The following is a 27,384-nucleotide window of genomic DNA, read 5'->3' on the forward strand; positions in this document are numbered from 1 at the left end:
ATTATGTACTCACAGTATTTTGTTAACTGTTGCATCTTATTTAACATAGCACTAGACACATTAAATATGTGTTGTTGCACAAAATAGTTAATGATGACGACTCAATCTTCTCTATAATGTAGTATTTTTTAAATGTCTTCTTTTCTTCATAGCTTTTAATTTTTTATTCTAACAGTGACTGCAATCAGTTCTAAGATTGTGTTAAATAAGGACATTGAAGCCCTTCCTGCTGATGCAAGGGGTTAAGTCCCACAACTGTGAAGCTATCTGCAGGGACTATAGCACAAGTTCTATGCCCGGCCAGGGAGCGGACCCATGTGGCACCAACGACCTCTCTGATCATGTCTGCTGTTCCCCTCAGCAGTGTATTTCAGTCAATCCACCTGTTCTGCTCCCCACTCTGTTTCTCTGGTGAATTCTCTTACCACCTATATCTATGGTCTGTACCCTAGTACTTGTATGCACAAATAAGTAAAATAAATGTTAAAAAATAAGGACATGTTGTTATAATTTGTTATAATTCTGTTCTTAAATTTTAATGCTATCTATAGAGAAGACTATTTCATAGTCATAAAAATTCTATAATGTGTAAATATCCTTAGAGCGCTTATATTTCAAATTCCTCAGATCATTCTTTAGGAGAAAGAAAAACCAGCCTACTGTAGGATTTTAATGAAGTACATTTTACGAAATGCATTACTACTATCTTTTTACTATTGGGGGTATCATATGTCTATACCCACCAGTGGAGAGACATTCTGAAAATTGGGAGTTCGTTTTAACTTTCATTTGTGAAAGAAGATGATCATCTGCTAGTTTATATAACTACATTTTATAAATAGTTTACTTTCTCTGCACAAACATAAGTCCATTCAGCATTCATATACAGACAACAAAGGCATGACAATACATGAACTGCTCAAGTATGAAACAGTCCTTCGCACATGGTCAATTTAAGCACAATTTGAATCTCACATATATAATTTAACCACAAACACATGTGCATGCATATGGGTATATACCTCTATAAAAATGTGAGTAGGCAGGGTCCTTCCTGGTGGCACAGCAGGTAAAAGCACAGCACTAAGAAGCTACTTCAGCATGAGTTCAATCCCTGCCTGCCATGGAGGTGATCCACATGGCTGGCAGACCTCTCTTGACCCGCCTGCTGCTCCCCTCAGCAGTGTACTTCCTCAGTTGGCCTGTTCTGCTCCCCACTTTGTCTCTGGTGAATCCTCTCACTGCCCCTGCACCTCTAGACTATACCCCAGTTCTGTATGCATAAATAAGTAAATCTTTAGAAAAAATGAATAGGCAAAAGAGTTAAAACTAAATAAATGAGAGATCTCTGTATACAAGTACACATTTCTCTTTAAGAGTATAAGTTTTTCTTTATAGGCCATGATCTCTGCTGCTTTGATTAAAGTCCTTTTTTTAAGTTTGTTCAAGTTTAATTAATCACTTACCTAGTACTGCACACTTGGTTACCTTTCTGTATCTCATTTATTTTTCTTTTTTAAGGTGATTTTATTTATTTTTACATAGAACTGGGGTGTAGGCCAGAGGTGTGGTGGGTGAGAGGATTCACCAGAGACAGAGTGAGGAGCTGAACAGGCAGGACTTGCTAAGGGGAGCAGTGGTGAGACAGGAGAGGTCTGCTGCATCATGTGGGTTATCTCCTGGCCCAGGGATCGAACTCAGGCCACTCTTGTAGCATTGAGAGTTAATGTCTAGGCCAACAGGGAGGACCTCTCTTACTCATTTCTAAGTTAGTTGCTGACCCTCATAAAAGTCTTATTTATGCAAAACTGCTCCTTTCACCAGGTCAAAAGACACTTTCAATTAAGAATAGTTAGGGGCTGCTAACAACCTAGACTAACCTGAAAAGGCAATTCAAGTTGTGACTGGTGTCTCTTAAAGCATGACAATGAAAGCTTCTTAAAACTCTCACAATGGAATACTACTTAGCAATCAAAAAGACAAACTCATTCCACTCAGTACAGCAACATGGACAGAGCTGGAAGGGATCATGCTCAGTGAAATAAGTCAGAAGGAAAAAGAAAAATATTAGATGATATCATTTATAGGAGCAATAAAGAAAAACCAAACAAAGGATTAAAAAAAAAACTGTAGGTAACTGTAGATCTGAGGTTTAAAGCAGGGGAGGAGGGAGTGGAAGATTTCAAAACAGGGGTGAAAAAAAGACAAACCATGGTGATGGTTCACAAGTGTTGTGGTGGTGGGAGATTTATGTGGAATATACCTGAGGGGAGAAATCAAATATTGTTAAAAAATGAACAGCAATGTAGAAAAAAATAAAAGGGGGCAAAAAATTCTCTCCCTCTCCCAGCTGTGACTCTCCACACCAGTTCCCCAAACAGGAGTCTGCTCTGTTCTTTCTTAAGTGTCGGAGACCAGCTCCAACTTTTGAGGTGTCTGGAGGCAACACAGGCAGGACCCTAAGATGGGAAGGCATCGGCGTGCAGAGATTCCAAGAAGAGGAGAGGGAGTGAGGAAGACATGGGAGTCGGAGTTGGGTGCAAATCTTCCTGCTCTGCCTTCAGCAGAGGTTTATTTTATACTTTTCCAGCAGGCAGGGGGATGGCATTAGCATACAAAAGGGGTTAAGATCACAATCACCTTTTTTCTAAGAAAATGGTCTGGGGTCGCAGGAAGAGGAAATTTCTTGCTAATCAAGAAACTCGCTAAAAGGTTTTAAGTAAGTTTTTTTGAAGAAACTTGCTAAAAGGTTTTAAGTAAGTTTCCTTGCGGTCCAGACAGTAGAAAGTGTAATTTCCTCTAAATAGGAGACATGGGTGAATTTCCTTATCTAAAGATTAGGTAGTAGAATCCTGAAAGACTAGCCAGAAAGACTTTTGTGGATTGCTTTGAAGTGCAGCAGGTAAAAAACTTGACTAGCTCTAAAACAGGCATCCTGGATGAATTTCCATATCTAAAGCCAGACAGTAGGAAGTTTGAGTAATTCCGTAGAAGCTGAATAGGAGGCTAGGTGAGATAGTAGAATAAGATTTGGGTTTTCCTCGTCTGGCAGTGAGAGACTTTGCAGAAACAGCCCTTTTGCTTAAATCACTTTTGACTTCAGAGGAATTTCTCACCCTGGTGCAGCGCTTGCTTGTCAGAGCAGGCAAGCCTTATGCGGCTGAGGCAATCCAATTGTAGGCTGAAAGTTGCTCAGAATATTTTGATATTACGATTATACAAAAAAGGGAGGTCATAACACAAGTTAGCATGGAAAGTCTGATCTTTCAGAGCTTTTCCCGAGCTACCCGGAATCTGTCAGACGATAGCCGTCGCATAGCTTGTGTCACTTAAGTATACTTGGGCCTACATAGCTCTTTTCCTTTTCACCCTGGACCTGACCAGCAAGCAAGATGTCTTGTGGACTGTGCATGTGTTGGAGGGTGAGTTGGAGATGTTCAGAGGGAACCTGCCATGCTTACTTACCCAAAGTCCAGTTTCATGCAATCTCTTTTCTCCAGTAGCTAATAAACTGGAGATAAAAGGAACAATCAATGAGTACAATGGAAAAATCTACATACCAGAGCATGTAATTTCTCTTGAGCAGTATGATACAGACTCTGGGTAAAAATAGAGGTTCTGAGGACCCTCGCTGGTGGCGCAGCGGGTTAAAGCACACCACTAAGAAGCTAAAGTCACGTCAACATGAGTTCGATCCCCACCCTGGAAGTGACCACATGGCCTGGCAGACCTCTCCTGACCCGCCTGCTGCTCCCCTCAGCAGTGTACTTCACAATCTGCCTGTTCTGTCCCCCACTCTATCTCTGGTGAATCCTCTCACTGCCCCTGCACCTCTGACCTATACTCCAGTTCTGTATGAACAAATAAATAAATCTTAAGAAAAAAAAAAATTAGAGGTTCTGAAAAGGCGAAATCAACCTGGCAGTGAGCCTAGAAGTGGGCATGAACCTGGAGGATGAATTCCCTAGTCAGTATTTGTGGAGCTGATGACTTGGTTTCTCTCTGGTGGTCATTATGTGGTTACTTTTCTTTACACCCATGACTCCCTTTAACTGGGTAACAGAAGGAAATATCATGTGCATAGCTGGCAGCTAAAGTTTCTCCTAGCATCACTAAGAGATGGTTTGGGATCATGAAGCTGTTTCTGAGGCCCCTGAGCACTGGAACCCATGTTCCTGGGTCCCAGAAGGCCGGGCTCCAGCCTAGCTAGCATCCAGAGGGGTAAAGCCCCTACTGGTTAGAGGCGCAGGCTCCGGTCTCAGCCTCCAGGTTAGTCTGTCAGGTAGCTACCGCCACCGCCAGCTCAGGCGGCCGCTGTCACCCCGCCCACGGCCCAGCGAGGCACCCGCCCCCGCCGCCCCTCGGCGAGCCTCCATTTCCGAGTCCGCCTCGCCCGTTTGGGCCCCGCTCGGCTTCCGTCCCAGATGATCCCTCCCCGAGGCTGCCACCGCCTCCTCCATCTCCCGGAGCTGGAGCCGCCTCCTCGGCCAGTGGCGTAGCCGCGTCGGACCAGATAGGGGCCGAGGTCCGGAGCCCGGTCTCGACCGAGCTGGGGGCGATGGAGAAAGCGGCCCGAGGCGCCCTCCACACCGACTAACGCGGGCCCCCTGCGGCTGCTGGCGCCATGGACCGAGCCCCCGCAGACCAGGTACGCGGGCTCGGGCTGGGCCGGCCGGGCCAGGGGCGGGAGGTTGCCCACTTCTTCCCGGACGGGCCCCGGTTTCCGAGCATAGGCCCGGACGGCTGGAGCCCTCGCGCTTCTGCGGGCTCAAACCCCCTCACCGGGAGCCCGGCGGTGTCTCGCTCGGCTGCATTGTTCCGGATGCTCCCCGGGGTCGAGGGGCTTCTCCAGCTCTGGGTACCCCTCACCCCCTTCGGGATGGGGACTTGCTTTTGCCCCTCCTCCCCGGCTTGGTGATGGGGGATCGAGACTTCAAGTTGTGGGTGCTTTCCTAGGGTTTACAACTTTCAGCGAATTTCCTGTCCCCCCCCCCCCCAAGTCGGCCTCCCCCCTTCAGTTCTGGAATGCGTTTTCAAGGTGGAAAGCGTTTGAAGCTTCTCAGCCAGAAAGAACGTCAGGGAATGTATGATAACTCAGACGAGGGGGCGGGGGGCATGGGGCCCTTGGATCTGCGTTCCAGGGAGAGAAATGTTTTTGAAATGGTCTTCGGGAGATGTGCCCTTTAACATACGAAATACTACGGTTTCCACTTGGCCTTCGGTGCTGGGTTTTGCAAGAAAAATTGGCTTTTTCTAATTGACCCAATGTTTTCAGGTTGTAGGTTCTGAAACATGAATTCATTTCCGAGTTCGTTTTCATATTCTTAGAATCGTCCCACTCGTCTTCCGTTTTTGTTTTTAATTGCATCAAATTCTTGATGATGATGATGACAGTTTAAAAACAATGTAAAATAATAGTTGTTTCCCCTGAAAGTGTGTTTTCCAATCTTGAGAAATCTAAGAAACGACTTACTTAAATAAAGTCGAGGTTGATTCACTAGCTGTTTCCCTTTTCAGTTGCAGGCCTTACCTAGTGTAGAACTAGGCAACTAGATAAAGGTAAAAGTGGAGGCTAGTGATTTGTCTAATTATTTTGCAGCTGTATATTTAGCACCTGCATAAGTCAGGCAAGATTTCCCCAATTCCTGTTTGTGTAGTTAGTCAGAGGCAGTTTTGATTTTGAAAGCTGGCAAAGTGTTTTGCTAGTTGTGCGTTTTTTTCTTTTTTACAAAATCTTAAGTTTTAAAAACTTCATGACCGTGACAGCACCATGAGTTTTATGAAGGCATACATAGATTTACCAAAATAATAATAATACTTGGAAGTTTTAGTAAATATATACAGACTTCTCTGTAATTCAGAATATTCTATATACAACTTAATTAAGCATTTTTTTTTTAAAGTTATCTTTCAAAAATTCCAATCCCTGGCAAGTGAATAGGAAATTTTCTTGGATGACTTTCGTGTGTATATGTGTGTGTGTGTGTGTGTGTGTAACTAATGAAAGGGCTAAACATTTTTGTCCTTCACTGTGATGGCCAACAGGAACCAGTAATGATACCATATGTATACTTAAGTTTCCTTTCATCCTAGAGGAAATGTAATTAACTATTTAGATGGTAACTTTTAGCATAGCTATTTGTGTGTGATTATCTTTACTGCCATGAGTGCTGTGAGCAAGTTATTTAAATGAAGACTCTTCCTCTTTCATCCTCCAAGATCCACAGTACTCTAACCTTATAGAAATGGAAGGATTAGAAAAAATCATGACAGTAGGTTTTTTATTGACTAATTTTTCCTTTGGTAACTCTTGGCGTCTTCCCAGCCTAATCTTAAATTAGAGAAATAATTGGAACCATCTCCCTTCCCCCTACATTGTCATAGGAATCTGACAACCAGAAAAAGTGTGCTATTTTGTCTAATTCCATGTTGTAGCACGTTAATCAAGGTTCTAACCATGATGTGGAAGGAGTGTGCTTATATTAGCATTTCTCTGGGGCAAGACTCTTGTTACTTCATTATATCTCAAAGGGGTCCATCATTGCAAATGAGGCTGAAAACCATTAACTTAGTTACTGTTAACATGGCTTATGTTACTTTAGGGGCTGAAACTGAATGTCTCAAATGTGTGGAGTTTTGAATGTATATTACAATGTGATGTAATGACTTTTCTAGGTTACTTGGAGTAGCTTTTATATTTTTACTAATGAAATTAGTTTAGTTAGGTAAAATTCACATAAAAATACATGATATGTGCTAGATTTCAGTTTTCTCTCATATTTTTCTTTTAAACCAGTATATTTATATTCAGAATTTCTGGGAGTGCCTAGAGCTTAAAAACAAAAACAACATGACTCTATAATGGTTAGCCTTTCATGGAAGTATGATTTAAAAAAAAAATAGTACTTAATACAAACTCTCTGCATTTCAACTTGAAATTCTTGGAGTATTGCACAAGTACAGTTTAAAAAAAAAATCTAAGCATACTTTGCCTGAAGGCACTCATGTTGCTGTTCTTGAATTACCTTTTCTTTAAAAATAACAAATCTTTGTGTGAAAGCATAAATTGTGTATGTTGATCAAGATTAAAAAAGTAAGTTACTGGGAATACTGTACTGAGATTGACAGTGTTAATTGACATAACTGTTTAAAATAATGTTAAAAACAGAAGAAAATCTCAGGAGTATTCTCTTTTAGCAAGATCATACTAAATTAAAGCAAATAGCTTAATTTTAACTGCCAAAGTTAAATTTTTCTAAGAAGAGCTATTTCTTGGTATAATTACATTTTATGTGGTCCTTAATAAAAGCTGGGAAAAAAGAAGGGAAAAAAGAATAAATCTTGGAGTTCATTTTGTTTAGAAAGGCATAGTGTTTCTATTTTTAGAAAATTTAGGACAGTGTTTTGAGGTTATTTTTAATAAATAGTGGCTTTTGAAGTGTCAGATTACTTGAGGTTTTACTCTTGTATTAGCATAAATGAGTTAAACATTGATTTAATTTGTAGTACATCAATATAGGTAATTTACAAAATTATTCTTTACCCGTGCCTTTAGTTCCTAGGAAAAATAAAACATATCACAAACACATGACTTCATGCAAAGTGCTGTTCACCAATAAAGATACAAAGTCATCTGACTCATAATTTTTTTCCTTTAGCTAGTTAATAATCCTGAAATAGGGGGCCTCCTTGGTGGCCCTCCTAGGAGTTAAGAGTTAGTGCTATCACTGCTAAGGCTCGAGTTCTGATCTCCTAGCGAGTTAACCCACACACGGTGCTGCAGACCTCTCTTCTCTCTGGTGCGCTGCTCTCCTCGGCAGTTAAATACACCTGTTCTGTTCTATACTCTTTATGGTGAATCCTCTCACTCCCCATACCATTTGGAAATTTATAAAAAGCATTTTTCCCTTAAGCCTTCTCATCAGAAAGGAAATTAAGTAAAATTGTAGGTTATTGGGAAAAACTTTAAATACTATGTATGAAATTGTATGGGATATGGCTGAAGCTATACTCTGAGGCAAATGCATAGTCATGGATACTTTGTTATTAAACAGTTAAAAAGAAAGGTAAAAGTCAAGTATCAGAGGCTGTGGAGAAGTTAGGAGGAAATGCTGTCAAATAAAAGAGGAAATAAATATTAAAAAAAATTGAAGAGAAGGGATTGTTAAGAGGGGTAAGAACCAAGAGGGAAGGAAGCACAATGGATTGAAATCTGGATTCTGGGTGATTTGCTGGTAAAATCTCCAACAGATGATAATGGTGATACCTGATGGAGAGAATACTGTTAATAAAATTTAAAAATAAATTAATAAAAACCAAAAAATTGTTATATTAGATAACCCCCAAACTGGTATTAAACTGGGAAAGTTGGTTTTTATGAACATAGGATTTTAACTACATTTGTTACTGCAGAGCAAGTACAGTCTTAGCTGACTACTTTGACTCTTAAGAGTTCTTCACATCTTGCAAAATTGTGTGTGTCGTGTGTGTATCTGCCACATTTTGTCTTGGTAAATGATACACTTTCAAGTATAAGCCATTCCAGAGGACAGTGCAGCCAGAAGTTACCTCTTAAATATTAATCATTTATTTTTTCAGAAGACATTTCAGATTATGAAATGTAAAATATCTTAATGTTTGACATAAAGTTTTGTTTTATATATATTTTTTACTTTATCATAGGAAATATATGGAGGGTTTCCATGGTCATATTTTTTTTCTGTAGGTGTGTGGTACATACAGAAATTTCAGTGTGGGAGAGTGCCTTATTATATTTTACTTCAGTTTTGATTTTAAGTGGGTGTCATTTTTCTTTGCTTAATCTGAGAAAATTATTTGTACCCTTTTGGAAGTTTTATCTTGTAGTGTAGTGGCAGTTCCTGTTGATGTATTCTTCATAGTAATGTTTGCCATTTTTTCTAAACCAGTTTAGGTTTTTAGAACATGTGTTCAATGCCTGCTTACTGAATTATACAGGCTTTCAGCTATCTGAAAGAATTTTCTTAGGAATTTTTTTAAGCAAGGTTTTTATAATTTAATGACCTGATAAATTTTGGCTTTTCTAAATTGGTCACACCTAAGAAGTTTTATTATTGACATTGGTTTTAATAAGTGATGAAATTTAAAGGTGTAATGCTTTTTCAAATACTCAATTTTTTCCACTAATTTGGAAAATTCCTAAATAATTTCTGAAAGATAAGTTTACCATATAATTTTTTTTTTTAGAAAATGGTTGTACAGTAATAATTCGATTTTGTTCTGTGTTGTTTAGACTTATTCTGTATATTTTTTAAAGAGGTTAACTCCTTGCTATAAAATTTGTGATCACTTTTTTTTTTGCCAAAAAGTAGATCTTGGCAAAACCAGAGAGACTAAGCACGGCAATATTATCGGGTAGAGTAACTGAGGAACCGTAGCAGATGACGTAACTAAATTTAATTTTTTCACATTTTGTTGTACACTACGCCAGATTTTAAAAAAATTTCTGTACTAGTGTTATTGAAATGGTGCCAAAATCTATTGCTCTACATATTGTCTGTATGGATTTTATTATGTGGATTTGTAAGAATAGTTTGGGCTCTTTGTATTTCTTCTCAGACTTAACAACAACAGACGCTTTACTTTGGTGTGTACTGAAAGGACCCAGAGTCACAATAAATAACTTTTGAAATCATACAGAGTTGTAACTATAGGGGAAACTTTGCCAGTCTGTTCAGATTAGTGACATCTTCTGTTTGTGCAGCTGTTGACTATAGCAGCTTCTCTTTTTTACTAAAAACAAAGGACCATTTTAGTGTGAGTTTTATTGTTGAACTCTCATATCTAGAATTGCACTTAGAATAGAAACCAATACAAGCTTTAATATTTAAAGGTATATACAGTGTGTATGTGAAGACATTAGTTTTTAAATTATGCATGATACCTTTTGAATAGCGGGTTGCCTAAGTTCATAAAACTTACATAGTACACATGAAACTAGGTATGAAGAACTTTTTAACAACTTTTGACTTGAGCAGAATTTGAATTTGTTATCAAAGTAATTTATAAGTTGGTATACTACTTATGAGGGGATGGGGATGATTAAGCAGTTTTATTTTAAAATTTATGTTCAAAAATGCTGTTTGGTTTTAAAAAGAAATCTTACACATTGTATTTTTAGAGTAGTTAAATGTGATTTAAATTTTCCCTTTTGCATGTTTATGAAAACAAGTTTCCTCTGCCTTTACAGTTATTGTTGAAAATCAACTTTTATTTCAAATTGGGGAAACATTAAATTGATATTTTATACTGGATATAAGTAAGTTTTGACTTCTGATGACTTTTAAGAGAAAATTATTGATTTATGCCTTGAGCAGTTGAGTTTTACTTCCTATATTAAAATTTAAGAAAACAACTTCAGTTCAGAGGTGTTCGTAAATGCTGTTTGTTACTCTGTCGACTTTAGATTTGGTTAATAGTATGAAAGTAGACTTCAGAGTTAATTTAGCCAAAGAAAAAGAATATTGAACTAATACTACTACTTAGTTCAGATTTCTTCTTTCTCCCCCCTTTAAAAAAGCATTTCTAATATTTAGGGTGACGTCTTTTCTACAGAACAATTTTCTGAATAAAGGCTATCTATAGATTGAGTTATCAAATCTTGCTTTTAGAATTTCTTGGATTTGTTACAGATCATTTTTGTGAGGGAAAAATGCTGAAATTTATTCTGAGAAGTCTGATTTTTGGTACCCTAGTGGATTTGTTGGCGGAAAGTTTTGGTGAGGACTGTTGCTTTCAAGAAATTGATTTGAAACATGGGATTGGGGTTGACTTGCTGGCTTCATTAAGATGCATTAAGTGTGTTTTTAGATTGTTGTAGTTATGTGATTTTTTTAACATTGTTTTGCAGAATATGACCATAGGGAGGGCTTTTATAATTAGATTTTAAAAATTTATTAAGTATAACAAACAACTGTATAAAAACAGTGGGCAACTAAATGAATTATTGTAAGGAGATGAAATTTTGTAAATATCACCCAAGTTAGGATGTAGAACTCTGCCAGTTTTATGCCACTAGTATCTCCATTCTATCCTAACAGTAATGTCTATCTTGACTTTTATAAATGTTGTTCACTTTTCTTTATAGTTTTATCATCCACTTGTGCACTCTTACTATAGGTTTTTTGTTTTTATTTTTATTTTTTAAGGGCAGGCTTATTAGGAAAAAAGGAAAAGGAGGAGCCTGTGTAGATATAGGTGTGCAGTCTTGAGCAAAGATCTGGCCATACTTACACTCAGTTTAAATATGTTTTATAAATCTGTGGATTTATTATAAGACAAAAATATGTATTATGATGACATTAGTTTCCTAAGCTTGTCTACTAGAAAACTGAAGTACTCATATTTTTCCCAGTTTCACTATGAACCAGAGTTGTTTTTTTCTCTTTATGTTAAGTATTTTATTTGGCTTAGACATTTTCCTTCCTTTTAATGTAATGATACTAATCTAATTTCCTGAAATGGACAGAAGTAGACTATTTTTAGACTAGTCAAACAAATTTAATTATTCTAGAGAAGTTTAATGATTTTTCCCCTTAAGAAGAGTTGTTAAAAACACATTGTTTGGTCTGAAAAGCTAGATTTCTTACTACCAGCTTTTATTTTTGGACTCTGAGGTATGACTTCCTTATACTCTTGATTGTGTTAATAGCTTTGGTTATATAAGAAATGATTTCATTGAGATATTGTAACTTTTGATAAGTTTTTCCTTATTTGATGGTTTTGTTTAAACAACTTTATACCATTCAGCTATTTTAAATTGACATTGCTGTTTCTTTGAATGTTGCGTGAACACGGAGGCCTGATTACAGTTTGTTAAAGACTGATTCTTTTGTTGTTAAATTATGAATTTGTATTATTTTAGGTTTTTGCTCATTTGTTAATAATGTGTTTCATTTTCTCTTTAAAGAATGTCAAGCTGTCAGCTGAGGTAGAGCCATTTATTCCTCAGAAGAAGAATCCTGATACATTTATGATCCCTATGGCTCTCCCAAATGATAATGGAAATGTTTCCGGTGTAGAACCAACTCCAATTCCCAGTTACCTGATTACTTGCTACCCATTCGTGCAGGAGAACCAGTCCAATAGGTGATGCATCTACTATTTTCTTTAGCAGGGAGGGGGCTGTACATGGAAGGGGAAAAGACATACATACATACATACATACATACATACATATATATATATATATATATATATAAAGGTGAAGTGTACTTCTTAATTTTTTTTATAACCTTTTATAACTGTTTCTCTATTTTTAAGAGGTGTAAATAAACTGAATGTAAAGAAATGTTAAGTTGTTAGCAAGGATTGTTTTCTCATTCTTTTTTAAGAGGAAATGGAATTCTTTGTTTATATCACCTAGACTAAGTTATGGACATTCACTTGAAATTAATTAACTCAAAGCGGGAAATTAATTTTTTTAAATTAGCACAAAATCATACTTGCAAAGACAGTATGCACAAAGAAGTAAATACCAAGGGATATTCTTTAACTTGGAGACTTATAGTTAGATGGCATATATCCCTAGACTCTGATACTCGCATTAAATTTGGTTTCTGTACTATAGTCTTGAGAATTTAGCAAAATGTTACATTTCAGATAATGTATGATTTTGTAATTAGGGTGTAACTTTTGATAGTAAAGTTACCTTTCTAATCCTGTTTAGATTGTCTGAATGATTAGCACTTAGTAGTATAACTCATTGTTAACTGCTGTATAGAAGTACTTTCAGCCTTTTTCAAGTTACATCACCCATAGAAAAATTGTACTACTTCTGTCACTCTGGGATAAATGAAGGGGTGACTGGTTCCTATACTTTCTGTCCAGACACTTCTGAGGGCTAAGGCAATCAATGTTTTCATGGAACTGTAACCCATTGTGGCACATTAGTGCTAGGACACATTCTTTGAGTTATCCTAAATATATGAGATATGAGACCATAAACACCTAAGTTGATAATCTAAAAATAGTTTGGGGGATTTTAACGAACCATGGAAGCTAAGGTAGCTTTCTTAAAGTTAGCATTTTTATTAAAAATTTTTAAACTGTTTTGAGCTGTTTAAAATGATTTGTAAACACAATTTAATATTTTTGTATCTGACACACTTGCCAAATGTATAATAGCATAGATTTGTTTTCTTCCTTTATAGATAATCTTTGAGATTTCATGAGTGGCTTGCAGATTATTTTAAACTATTTTTAGAATTATGGCAGTGAATGTTTCTCTATTTTGCTTTTTTATGGTATTCTGGAAGAACTCCTTGCTCCAGCTCTCTGTGAGCCCCTCATTCATCAGCAGCAACCTTCTGTAAAGAGTTGCTGAGACAGGAAGGATCTTGCTGCTGCTTTTTAGGAACTGTGCTAGAAGCTCTAATGCTAGGGATAAAATGGCAGTGGGCAGGCTTACCTCTTTCTTCTTTCCCTTGGACCGGGAACTTACTTTCATTGCCAAGGATGGGAGCCAAGAAAAGAACTGAACTTGACCAAGTGGTTAGGGGAGTATGAGAGAGGAATAGGAGGCTTGAGACTGAGGTGAAGAATGAGAGGTGGAGGAATCAAATCACCCATCGAAATGATAACCTTACACTGTGATCACCTTACACCACTTTTTGCAGAAGGCTGTCACAGTTGTTAGCATTGAATGAGAAGTGAGAACTTTGAACTGCCTTTGTTGGCAGATGCACTAGTGTCTAGGTGATTAACTTTTAGATAAAAATATCTTGAGGGGGTTGAGGGTAGAGTGACAAGTAAGAATAGTATGTACTTTTAAAACCTTGGAATGCAGGTTGAATTCCATTATACTGTCATTTAAATTATTATTACATATGCATAATACTCTCTACAGCCAAGTAATTTATTAGATAATTTTATATCCTATTCCAGAATTAAGTTGAAACCACTGTTGTATATTCTTTTTTATAAGAATGATTTATGAGTTTTGCTTTAGTATTTTAGATTTGTTAATAGATTTATTCTCTTTTGATTTGATTTTGCAGACAGTTTCCATTATATAACAATGATATGCGATGGCAACAGCCCAATCCAAACCCTGCTGGACCATACCTCGCCTACCCTATTTTATCTGCTCAGCCGCCTGTTTCTACTGAGTACACGTATTATCAGCTGATGCCAGCACCTTGTGCCCAAGTTATGGGTTTCTATCACCCTTTTCCTACACCTTACTCCAACACCTTTCAGGCAGCAAATACTGTTAATACTATAACCACAGAATGCAATGAGCGTCCAAATCAGCTTGGACAGGTCTTCCCATTGTCCAGTCATCGAAGTAGAAACAGTAACAGAGGACCAGTCGTACCGAAAGTAAGTGACTATTTCTGATTGACTCTTAAGTTTGATACTTCTGTTAGTACTAGTGTAAGCACTTTGCTACTTGTGTTAATTTAATGCGAAATTTAGCATCAAAGCTTCAGTATTAAGGTGTAGTTAATGATATATTATTTACAAAATAGCTTTTCACCTATTCTTAAGTGGTATGACTTACAGTGATTACAAATTAATTCTTTCAGAGTTTTACATAAGCAGTGCACAAGTATTTCCACATTAATTCATCTTAGTAATGAAAATTGCTTAATGATATCAATATTAGTAAGTGGTTAATTTGGACCCAGCTAGCAGAGTTGAATGACTTCAAGATATTTCAGTCTTTAGCATCTACAGAAGCAAAGAACATTTGTGATTCATTACATCCTTTCTGATCTGTGAATTTTTTAATAAAGAGAGCACTTTACTGTTCAAGGTATATTTTACTGTTATATGAACAGAAGATCTCCTAGGGTGAAGTTAGAAGATAAATGTGTGAAATCACATTTATTTGGGATAAAAGCCTCTTCCTACTGAGCACTTTTGGGTTGATAGAGGTAGAATGACCGACTTATTAGATGCATCTTATGACTGTATCAAGTCGTTGCTTCTCTAGCCGTCCTATTAGCCTTGCATCTTCAGCAAAAAGTTTTTGTTGTTTGAAATTAAAATATAAGCAGTAGAAGTTGCTTTGACAGGGGTTTATAGTCTTCATTCATAAAGACAGGGACAAGGAAAATCCTTTGGGAACCTCTCTGAGAATGAGAAGAAATTAGATAATAGTAAATAACCTTCAAATGTTGAAGAAACATGATTTCTCAGAGTGCGTTGCCAGCACTTGAATTTGGGAAGTTAAATCCAGAGTTCTATTACACAATCTACTGTTAAGTGGTGACAGTTTAGATTTTTAATGTAGGAAGGGATCAACACATATTTTTTAAAGATTTGTTTATGCATACAAGAACTAGGGTACAGGCCAGAGAGGGGTGTGTGTGTGTGTGTGGGGGGGGTGTAAATGGGTGAGATGATTCACCAAAGACAAGAGTGGTGAGCAGAATAGGCTGACTGACTGAAATACACTGCTGAGGGGAACAGTGGGCAAGACAGGAGAGGTTTGTCTGTGCCATGTGGGTCACTTCCCTGACTGTGGATTGAACTCATGCTGCAGTGGTTGCAGATAGCTTCATAGTGTTGTGCCACCAGGGAGGAGCCCATGTACATATATTTTTTAAACTCTGAAGCAGAAATTTCCTCTGTATTTCATTGAATTCTGAAACTAAAATTGAGCTTTTGGATATGTTAGAGCTGGGATGTAGGCCAGAGATGCCCAGGGGGTGGGGTGGTGGTGAGAGGATTCACCAAAGATAGAGTGGGGAGCAGAACTAAAATACACTGCTAAGGAGAGCAGCCGATGAGACCAGAGAGGTCTGCCGTGCCATGCAGGTCATCTCCCTGGCTGGGGATAGAACTCGTGCTGCAGTGGCTGCTGATAGCTTCATAGTACTGAGATTTAACCCCTTGCACCACCATAGAGACCTCAAAATTTACAACTTCTGTATGTCATGATTTAATCCTATTAATTATTGATTGAGAAAATTAAAAATGCAAGTAACTTATTACTTATAGAAATATTAATTGGTACTCAAAAAGTGGTATATAAATGTATGTATAAAACATTATGTAGTGGAGTAATTTCATGAACTTCTAAAGTAGTAACCCTGTTGCTCCATAGGTTGGAAGCTATTAATTTTAGGTGTGTTTTATAGTGGATGTGTATTTTACAGTATTTAGTATATTGAGTGTGAGCTAATTTTTTTTTCCCCTTGAATCAGCAACAGCTTTTACAACAGCACATAAAAAGCAAAAGGCCACTGGTAAAAAATGTAGCTACTCAGAAAGAGACAAATGCAGCTGGTCCTGATAATCGATCAAAAATTGTGCTTCTGGTAGATGCTTCACAGCAAACTGGTAAGGCAAAGGTTGTTTTATATATACACAAGTGATTTTACCTGTTGCCATGAGTTGACATTATAATTGTGGTCAGTACCTCTTTCAGGATTGTCGATTTTCATTTTATCCTGCCACTGTATGAAATTCTCTGGGAAATATAAAACAGCCCATGCCCATAATTCTTTCAACTTGCTTGCTGCTTATATAGTTTTGAGCAGAACATGAGGTTTACTTATCCCTTTATATATCAATAGTAGTGGGACCCTTCAGAAATTAGAGAAGGAACTTTGCAGACAGCTTGGAAATTTGAAGAACTTATTTTTGTAGAAATCAAAATTGTGACTGTTTTATTGATTAAGACATCCCAACATCCTATAGAAGGTGCATTATTAGCAAATTTTCTGTGGTGTATTTTATTTCACGTAGATCTAAACCAAACCTCTGAGTAACACTGTCACACAAATAACAATTTTGATTTTATCAGATATTGTTTGGTCAGAAGTTTTAAAAATTTATTTATGCATACAAGAACTGGGGTCAGGCCAGAGGTGTGGGGGTGAGAGGATTCACCAGAGACAGAGTGGGAAGCAGAACAGACAGATTGACTGAAATACACTGCTGAGGGGAGCAGAGGGTGGGTCAGGAGAGGTCTGCCACACCATGTGGTCACCTCCTAGGTTGGGAATTGAACTTGTGCTGCAGTGCCTGCAGATAGCTTCATCGTGCTGTGCCTGTTGTACCACTAGGGAGGGCCCTGTCAGAAGTTTTTTAGAGGACTGTATAAGCATAAAATATCAAAGCTTTGTCCTGATAATAGGTAAGAATTGATAACTTCCTTTTCAGTAATTGGCAACAAGTAAATTAAGTATAGGATCTCCACTTAATACATAGAATAATATAGAAACTTCTGTTAATTTTGAAGATTCTATGACATGTTAAACAAAACTTCGACTCCTTATTATATTGATATTGTGTAAAAATTACCTATGATCAGAATGTGGAAAAGGGGATTTTAGGATTGCATTGGGAGAAAAGTGTTAAGATGAGTTTTTTGCTAATGTTTTGTGATTATAATTTGAAATGCAAAAGTAAAAAATAGTCCACTAGAAAAATAATCAGAAATCAAACAATCCTAAAGTAAAATTAACAAAAACAGAAACCAGTAGTGTTTAAAAAAGCGTCAGAAAAGATGTTCTTTCTTAATATTAAACAGGAAAATGCTCATTAAAACTGACAACTGACATCTTTCTATGCCCAATAATTCTCAAAAATTACAGCTTAGAAGACAGTAGCAAGTATATGATGAATACGTAGATCAGTAGGGATATTTATATCCTGCTGTTGTAACCATCTTTGAAAATGATTCGGCTCTCCATTATAGAAGTTGAATATGTGTATCTAAAACACAGCACTATTTACCTTAGAGAGAATTCCATATACACATATGCATTCATATGTCTATATAATGTTTACAGCAGTATTCTTTTTAATAGCAAAACCCAAAACAAACCAAGTGCCCTATCAGTGGTACAAAAGATGAATATATTATGTACATTCCTGTATAGTCATTCTGTATTCCAGTGACATTATTGAATTATAGCCACATGTGCAGAATCTCAAAATCAGTGTTGGGGTGGGGGACTGAATGGGAAGACAGTATGATTTCATTTTCATAAAGTTTAAAAAATGCAAAATTACATGATTCATGTTTTAGGAACACAGAAATCGATGTCTTTAAAGAAATGAGGATAAACACAGGGGAGGAGGATGTAGTGGTCCAAGGTGGGTTGGTGATGTTCCCTTTATAAATTGGGAGATGGTTTGTTTTACTGTTTTAGTTATATGAATATTTTATTCTCTTATCATAATAAACATGTTATAAGCCAATTTATCAGGAACAGCTTAACATTTGATGATCCTTTCATAAAGTATAAACCTGTTTTCTTTGTTTGTAAAGTTAAATATCTTTATTTTCTAGAACCTTAATGATAATTAAAAAAAAATTGTCACCGTGGTCTTCACAGAGTTGTTATATTTTCCTTGTCTTATAGATTTCCCATCAGACATTGCTAACAAGTCTCTCTCTGAGAGCTCTGCCACCATGCTCTGGAAGCCCAAAGGCAGGAGGAGAAGAGCGTCCCACCCTACTGTTGAGTCATCCAGTGAGCAGGGTGCCAGTGAAGCTGACATTGACAGTGACAGTGGCTACTGCAGCCCTAAACACAGCAACAACCAATCTGTAGCAGGGGCTCTGAGAAATCCTGATTCTAGCACCATGAATGTATGTGACATTGCTTTGATTTCTTTATCAGTTACCTATGTCAGTATTATCTTGTGCCCTCTGCTAAAGCTTAAGTATCTGTTTTCACTAACAATTCCTATAGTATAAAAGAGTTGCTAAAAATCTATCTTGTGTATTTTATTATTGATACAAAAATACTTGTCTATGAAGGAGTAGTTTTTTTAATTTAATGAGTGTACCTCACACTAGAGTAAATTGTGAAATGTTTTACTGGGGTATATGGTGTTAATCGTTAGGCAGAAAATAATAGTCTTTTCTTGTTTTTATTTTTAGCATGTGGAATCATCTATCTGTGCAGGTACTTATTTTATGCTACCTTTCTTTTTTGTCCATGTCCAAGTTTTGTTTTTAAGCATGAAACTTGCCGATGTTGCAGAATAAATCGAAATCCTCCAATGATTCCAGTTAATTTGAAAACAGAATATTTTTCTGAGAAAAATGCCAGCTTACAAAATGACACTTAGAACTGAAATATCAGAGATTATAGAAAAAAATTCCAGTTTTACATTTGTGATGACTGAATGCCATGATAGTGGGGATGGTTTAAGTTTTGGCTTCTTTTATAAGTAGATCATATTTTTAAAAATCTCATTCATATAGGTGGTGTAAACTGGTCCAATGTAACTTGCCAGGCAACTCAGAAAAAACCTTGGATGGAAAAAAACCAGACATTTTCTAGAGGTGGAAGGCAAACTGAGCAAAGAAATATTTCACAGGTAATTTGAATTAGGTTAAAGAAATTTGATTATTGTGAGATGAATTATTTTAAGTGGTACAGTACTTTTGAGGGACAGTTTTTCATTTTTATAAGTAAAATGTGGTAACATAAGTTTAAAATGATTTGGCCAATAAAATTATTATTTAAATAATGAAAGAAAATGGTGGAATGTTCAAATTAGGTGATGTGTATTTGAGTGTATAGTGTACCATTTCTACCCTTTTTGGAGTGATGATTTATTTCCTTTTTTTGTGTTTACTTTTTTATTTAACTTGTTCTTTTAATTGAGGTAACATTAGGATCCTCTCCAGAAATACAGAACTGAAGCAGCCGGGTTGGGGAAGGCGGAGAGGAGCGAGAAAAAAAGAGGGGAGGAAGCACAATGGACTATGGTGGTAGAGACTGTGGATCATTTCTACCTTTCTATATATGAAACACGTCATGATATTTTTTTAATTTTAGAAGAGAATAACCCTCCAAACCTGTTTCATCAGTGTTACTTTTTCCTTTCCTTTTATACAAACATCTTAAAAGCATTTTAATGCTGTAAGTGTTGATTTTTGGCATTCAGGGCAGTAGCCTTGTTCATGTATCCCTTTCCGTGACTGTGAATGCAGCAAGCCATGCCCTGCTGTGGGGTGCTATAGTGCTGGCTGCCTGTGCTTTATTGCTGCCAGACAGGGAAGTAAGATCTAGGTGTAGTAGAGGAGAACAAGCTCTATGCTGCCACAGACTTGGAAAATACTGCCTTTTGGCATTGCTTATGAGGTCAAGGAGTTGTGTATAGGTCAGCATTTTTCCTTTTTCTAGGTGACTTTACTGGATTCCTGAATCTAGTTAAGGAAAGTCACATATGTGGGTGAACTAAGAGCAGTTACTAATTGATTAAATAGACCAAATACTTGCCTGTTCTTTACCTCCCTGAAATAAAGGACTACAGATATACCCTAACATTAAATTAGACTGCCAGGAAAACAAGCAGAATAGTGTCCTCTTCCCTATGGTTATCACAAAAATGAGTCATTGTTATTTGTGGCAGGCTTGTGAGGCAATCTAGTTTTATTTGATTAAAAACAAAGAGCTAAAACAAGAATTGTTTATATAGATTAGATAAACAGAAGTATGAACTATTTACTTTAGTTCTGAAATTTTATGTTAGAACTACCAAGTTTCCAGTCTTAGTATTGTTGGTTTTGGTATTAACCCACTGCAAGGAATTAATTTTACTGGGAAAACATTTTGATTTTGCCTCAGAATTATTGGTGAATAGTAAAAAAACAACAAAAACTTTGGCAAATTGATATAATACACTAACTTTTGTGTATTTGTTTTCTCTTCATTTCAAAGGAACAGACAGTGAACTGTTTTCTACCTCTGATGCTTTTGTTAAACTTACTCTTTTCTTATGCATTTGTTTGATTTTTTTGACATGCACAAACTTTTTGCTTTTCAGTCAAATTACTTCCTAGTTTACAATTTCTGGTCTTTGGTTTAAGATCTAGAAGTCAAATAAATACTTTTTTTTTTGCCACTTAGTTATAGCATCATATTTCAAGACTTTAATCTCAAATGTATTTTTGATACATTGTATGACAGTGATGTAGATTTTCAAAGTAGTTTAAGCAGTTTTCCCAGCACTGTTGTGCATTCTTTCCTCTGATTTGTGCTTCTGTTTTACTTACCTTATTTTTTATACCTGTATATCATACTTGTTGAATTAGCATTTTTTGAAACATTTTCTAAATGTTTAACACTTGACAAGACAGAGCCTTTGTAAATACTGATGTCGCCTTATTTTTGAGTGAAGAAAAGATTCTGAAAACTTACATTTTAAAAAATGATTTTGTTTTGTAAATATGTTCAAAATGCAAATCATTGAAAAAGAAAATATCATGTTCTTCTGTTGCCTTTATCTTCTCTCCCCTATTTCTGTTCCACTTTGATGACTTTAAGTATTTTTCCCCAAGTTTCTTCATTTTTAGTTAAGTCATCATTAGAAAAGAATTTACCTATTTTATTTTTAAATTTTTATTTATTTTTACATAGATGAACCGGGGTACAGGCCAGAGGTCTAGAGTGGGAGGGAAGATTTATCAGAGTGGGGAGCGGAACAGACAGATATACTGAAATACACTGCTGAGGGGAGCAGTAGTTAGATGAGCCAAGTGAGCCAAGTGTGGGTTAGTTCCCCGGCCTGCTATGGAACTCAGACCTTGATGGTTCTAGTGCTGAGATTTAATCCCTCCCTAGGCCACCAGGGAGCCCAGGAATTTACCTATTGTCTTCTAATATGATCGTGGTCTTACTTTTTCACATTTAAATCTTATTCCATTTGAGTGGCAACCATTATCTCCCACCATTTATTAAAAAATCCATCTCTTTACTGAGTTGAGATAACTCCCTTCATCTCCTATTAAATTTCTGCATATAATGAAATCTACTCGATTGAAATCTACTGAAAATCTGGACTTTCAATTTTATTCCATTGGTCATTAAATTATCCCCTCAATTTAGACAGAGTGGATTGCCTTGATAAGGTGGCATCTTCCTAAACAAAAAAAAGTTTGTCTTTTTGTTGTTGTTGCCACAGTGCATATTCTGAGGAAGAATTACATTTGTTGTATTACTATATTAGTTAATGCCATGCAGTCTACTTCCTTGAAAGAATCTAAGAATCTCTTTTATAGACCAGTTGTTAGTCATGGGGATTTTCAGGTGGTTTCAGCTGTTTTGGTGCATAGTTCTAAATTTCACAACCCAAAATTTGTATACCAGCATCTTCTGTCTATGTCTGTTTCAGGTTCTGTTTATTTTGGTTGACTGATAATGAAGATCATACTTTTACAGCTTCTAAGTGCTCTGGTTAAGAGAGACATTTTGTATTAACCAAACCAGTCCTGAGGACTAAAATTAGATTCTTAAGAGAGGGAACTTGAAGTGTCTTAAGATCCTTAAAATGTTTAATCTGTTATATCTTATCCTTATAACAATGGAATATTTTGCAGATTTATTAATAGGATAATAATTTAGGTGATTGAGTGAAAAAATTCTCTAAAATCTGTTTTTCTTAGAATTAAGATTAAAAATGTTTCTCCTATGAATTTTTAAAATAAACTGCAGATATTAAAGAATCATAATGATTTAATGAAATTTTATAAATAGGAACATATGGGTAAGCAAAGTGGGTAAAGGTGCAACAGCAAACTTCTGGTTATAAAATAAGTCATGGGAATGTAAATAAAGCTTTGTGACTTTCATAATACTGTAATACCATGTTTGGTAATTGCTAAGAGAGTAGGTCTTAAAGTTAAGATCTCATAACAAGATAAAAATTGTAACTACTGTGGTGACCATTTTGTAATGTATACAATATTAAAAAATCTGAAATTAATGAAATATTATGGTCAGTTATGTGTTAATAAAAACAAATTAATATTTAATCATGATTTTTTAAAAGGGGTAATATGCCATTTCTTCCAGTAGTAACATTTTGCAAAACTGTGTAGTATACTATCACAACCTTTATAATTTGAAATACAGTTAAGATCTAGAACAAAAATTATCATTTCAAAGATTCTTCATAGCCACAGGTATTTTCCTTTCCCACCAACCTTTCTTTGACCCCTATAGTCCACTAACCTATTTTCTCTTTCTATGATCTTGTCTTTTCAGATGTTGTATAAATAACTCATACAGTCCTTTTAGGATTGACTTTTTTTCACTTGCATGCTTCTCTGGAGATTCATTCAGTTTGCTGTGCATATAATAGTAATAGTTTGCTTTCTTTTGTGACATTCCATACTATGAAGGTACCACAATTAGTTTAACTATTCACCGAATGAAGGACCTCTGGGGTTTGCCAATTTTTGGCTATTATAAAGGTGATAATAATATGTGTTATCACGTTTTCATATTTTCTTTATGATGACATGTTAAAAGTTTAACTTTTTGTAATGATGCTCTTGATGAAAATAAATTTCAGTTATGTAATTTTTGTACTTTCCTGTGTGTTATGTATCACTAAAATCTTTTTTTTTTTTTAATAGTAAGATATGGTTTATTTTCCCCTTAGGTTGGATTCAGATGCAGAGGACATAGTACTTCCTCAGAAAGAAGACAGAATTTACAGAAGAGACAAGATAATAAGCAGTTAAACCCCAGTCAGTCTCATCGAGGTGACCCAAATTCTGAGTCTTTATATTTTGAGGTATTTTCTAATTCTATTTGTAAACTGTTATAGCATATGCTCCCATTAAAAACTGATTTGTTACATTATAAACATTTTATGAAAAGCAGTTTTTATTGTCTTGACATGTGGCTCTAATATTAGATTGTAAATAAATACTCATTTTTGTCTTGGTCATATATGGTTAGTCTAATATTAATTTATTTTCATAAGGTTTTGAATTGAGTATTCATTGTTTTGGGATAGATTTGATTTAGTGACATTTCTCCCTAATTTTTCATATTGCTGTTTAATTTAGTTGTCATATGTTTTAGATATGAATAGTTTAATCTAGTTAATTTGTGCTGCTACCCAAGAGTCTTGGAGAATGAGGGGGGTGGGGGGGAAGCCATTTTGCATTTCTAGTCAGCAGCCTGTTTTGTTTTAATTGTTATGTTTTATTGTGCATTCATTCAACCTTATTCTTGTTGAAAGCGTAAAGTAAGGTACTTGGAATGTTGAGTTAAGTTGAATGAACTCTACCCTTAGGGAGTTAAATGTAGAGATGTGTACACCTAACAGTTGCTTGAATATGGCTGGAGTTGGGGGAAAAGGCAACTCACTTTGGTTTTGGGGCAGATAGGGTTTACATTTAGAATAGGTTTTAAAGAATGAGTGGCAACATGGTTATTTTAAGATGTTGATTAATGTCCCATATCATTCCTTTATGTAACTTTGTTTGGTTTATAGTTTATTTAAAATGGATTAATAAACGGAGTTTAAAATGGAAAATGTACTTGAAGCCTGAAGCTAGAGTTTAATAATATGAGAAAATTATTAATTAACCTAAAGGATTTGAGAGTACATCGCAGTTATTCCTTCAAAAATAGAATATATGGTAAATTTATGATTTGCACTTAGCCAGATGATAGGTTGCATACTTACACTTAAAGATATTTGATACCATTTCTAGTGTAAAGGTAGATACTGAGTAAGGAATTAGTTTGAAAAGAAACAAGTTATTTTTAACTTTTAACCTGACTAATAGTTGTATGCAGTAATGCAGGACAAAGAATATTTTGGTGAAATTCATTTTAAGCCATTTACTTAAAATATTTTCTACATCATCTGAAATGTGATAAAGCCCTTTTTGAATTTCTTTTCAATCACCTACATATCTTTTAAGGCATGATCATTACTAAAAATGGAATTATGGGTGCAGAAATCCAAAGAATGTACACATGTATATGACACCCTTTGGGTAATTACATTTTATTTATTCACATGTGAGAAGTGAGGTTTTGTTTTTAATATTGACATTAAATTGTTTTTCAAAATTTAAAGGATTTCTTCCCCATTTTTCATTACTCTTCAGCAATTTAAAATGTTGAAAGTGTATTGCTTTGAACTATATCTTTACTTCAGATGTGAAACTATTTCAGGATGAAGATGGATTTCAAGAATTAAATGAGAATGGAAATGCTAAAGATGAAAATATTCAACAGAAACTTTCCTCAAAAGTAGTAAGTAACTTTTTTTTTTTAAAGGAGAATATCTTTTAAACTATGACTATGTTAAAAAGAAATATTAAAGGTAAATAAACAGTTGTGGGACAGCACATTATAGGTAAATAAACTGTGGTGGAGCAGCGGTGTGTTTAATACTCGCCTATAGTATTTCCTTTACTTAGAGCAAACACAGTTTCCTTTAAAGTCCACAGCTTCGTTATAAGTAAAATACCAATGGTAGGCCCTCCCTGGTGGCGCAGCGGGTTAAAGCACAGCACTGAGAAGCTAAAGCCATTTCAGCATGAGTTCAATTCCCGCCTACCCCGGAGGTGACCACATGGTGTGGCAGACCTCTCCTGACCCGCCCACTGCTCCCCTCAGCAGTGTACTTCATCGATCTGCCTGTTCTGTTCCCCACTCTCTGTCTGGTGGAGCCTCTCACCGCCCCTGAGCCTCTGGCCTGTACCCCAGTTCTGTATGAATAAATAAATAAATCTTTAAAAAAAAAATACTAATGGTGTTTTCATACATCACACAGCATTCTGAAATTCCCCCAGTTATTGCGGTTTTACTCTCTTTTGTTTTCAGTCCAATATCATATCCAAATAGGCATTACCTATTTTCTTGTAGAGAATGGCCCCAGTGTCTCACTCTGTTCTTTAACACTGAGTCCTTTGAAGAGTGTAGCCTTGTTGTACTGGCAGAGGACATCCTTCATTCTGGATTATCTTTTTTTGTGATAGATGTTTATGGAATCACTAACAAAAAAATTTTTTTTTTCTGATCATCATAGTTGGATGATTTACCTGAAAACTCACCAATCAATATAGTTCAAACTCCAATTCCTATTACAACCTCGGTTCCTAAACGTGCAAAAAGTCAGAAGAAGAAAGCTTTAGCAGCAGCCCTTGCCACAGCTCAAGAATATTCAGAAATAAGTATGGAGCAAAAAAAACTACAGGTATATGTTCATTTTTATGAATAAATGTAATAGTTTATTTGATGAGTTTGGGGAAATGACAGATGCAATCATCTGAAATTGCTATACTTTCATACTATAACAAAAATCAAATATTTTCATGCTTTTAACTTTTAGGAAGCTTTATCAAAGGCAGCAGGAAAAAAGAATAAAACACCCGTGCAGCTAGATTTGGGGGATATGTTAGCAGCTCTGGAAAAACAACAACAGGCAATGAAAGCACGACAGATTACTAATACCAGACCTCTGTCATATACAGGTAATAACGCTAGTCTGAACAGCTTGTTATTTGACATTGGTAATACGTTTTGGATATCGTTAATCTAAATTTTATATATAAAGCCAAAAACACCCAGAGTTTAATTATTCACTAACTAATTTAGCTCCTCCCCTATTATTTTACTGGACTGTGATATTCTTCTGTCTGTAACTACCCCCTAATCCTAGTTCATCTTAAAAGAAGTTACCTTTCTAAAAGTAGGGCCTCAATTATATCACTGCTCTGGTCATATCCTCCATTAGCTCTTCATTTTACTTGGGGATTATAGCCATGTTTTCCAATCCTATTACTTTTTGGCTGTTACCACCATTCTTTCCTGGCACAAACAGCTATAGCCATGTTAGGCCCCTTACTGTCCTCCAGACATACCTAGTCTGCTCCTAGCTTAGTATCTTTTTCCTAAACACTGTTCCCTCAGCTCTTTCAGTTCTCTTGAAATGTCAGTTGGTGTGCATTTTGAACCAACCAAATTATTTTCTTCTCCAAAGGTTGAAATAAAAACAAGAAATTTGATTCGATAGCTAAATTAATTGCATTTTAAAATCAAATGGGAGATACAGGAGTTTTGATCAGATTGTGTGTGTGTGAGAGAGAAATGACCTGACTCTACTAATAAACAGTGATTTACACCTTTATTTTTAGAGGATGAATTTTTAAAGGAGAGGGGAAAACACCAACAGAAGCATTTTTTTTTTTAAAGGAGATTTTGGCTTGTGTTGGGAGTTTTGGGAAAGAGTAAAGAGTTAACAAACTTGAGATCCTGAGCAATCGATCCAGAGATGGGATCAGAGCAGAGGTGTTTTGTGACACTCAAACAGAAGTTAGGATGCCGGTTGTTGCTTCTCATGTGACCTAGGAGTTTATACTTCGCAGAGAAGTAGTGTTAGAACTTCTTGCCTAGAGCGAGAGAATTGAGGTTAGAGACTTCAGACTGCTAAAGGGTTTGGGTAGCCACTGAAGAATAAATAAGTCAATCAGGCTTAAAAGAATTGCTGATTACTACTGGGAGTATAACTGACGAGGAGAAATACATCATTCTTTACTGGTAAACAGAAGAGTGATAGCTACATATGTTAAGGTATGCTAATCATAAAGATTCTTCTACAAGGGCCATTCAGTAG

The 27,384-nt window shown here is 36.0% G+C and overlaps 1 protein-coding gene across 1 annotated transcript in view; it reads left to right on the forward strand.

Annotated features, from left to right (window-relative positions):
* Nucleotides 1–4,437: 4,437 nt before the first annotated feature.
* The window catches only part of SECISBP2L (SECIS binding protein 2-like), a 40,735-nt gene continuing 17,788 nt past the window's right edge, over nucleotides 4,438–27,384 (forward strand). Inside the window, exons 1-11 of the mRNA XM_004687818.1 lie at nucleotides 4,438–4,648; nucleotides 11,948–12,126; nucleotides 14,037–14,361; nucleotides 16,194–16,329; nucleotides 18,363–18,592; nucleotides 18,887–18,911; nucleotides 19,214–19,329; nucleotides 23,404–23,538; nucleotides 24,939–25,019; nucleotides 25,798–25,965; nucleotides 26,101–26,242. Coding sequence (XP_004687875.1) covers nucleotides 4,625–4,648; nucleotides 11,948–12,126; nucleotides 14,037–14,361; nucleotides 16,194–16,329; nucleotides 18,363–18,592; nucleotides 18,887–18,911; nucleotides 19,214–19,329; nucleotides 23,404–23,538; nucleotides 24,939–25,019; nucleotides 25,798–25,965; nucleotides 26,101–26,242 — 1,561 coding nt within the window. The 5' untranslated portion in view covers nucleotides 4,438–4,624. The remainder of the gene's footprint in view (nucleotides 4,649–11,947; nucleotides 12,127–14,036; nucleotides 14,362–16,193; nucleotides 16,330–18,362; nucleotides 18,593–18,886; nucleotides 18,912–19,213; nucleotides 19,330–23,403; nucleotides 23,539–24,938; nucleotides 25,020–25,797; nucleotides 25,966–26,100; nucleotides 26,243–27,384) is intronic.

Source organism: Condylura cristata, unplaced genomic scaffold, assembly GCF_000260355.1.
Source record: "Condylura cristata isolate star-nosed mole 26May11 unplaced genomic scaffold, ConCri1.0 scaffold00023, whole genome shotgun sequence".
Classification (NCBI taxonomy): domain Eukaryota; kingdom Metazoa; phylum Chordata; class Mammalia; order Eulipotyphla; family Talpidae; genus Condylura; species Condylura cristata.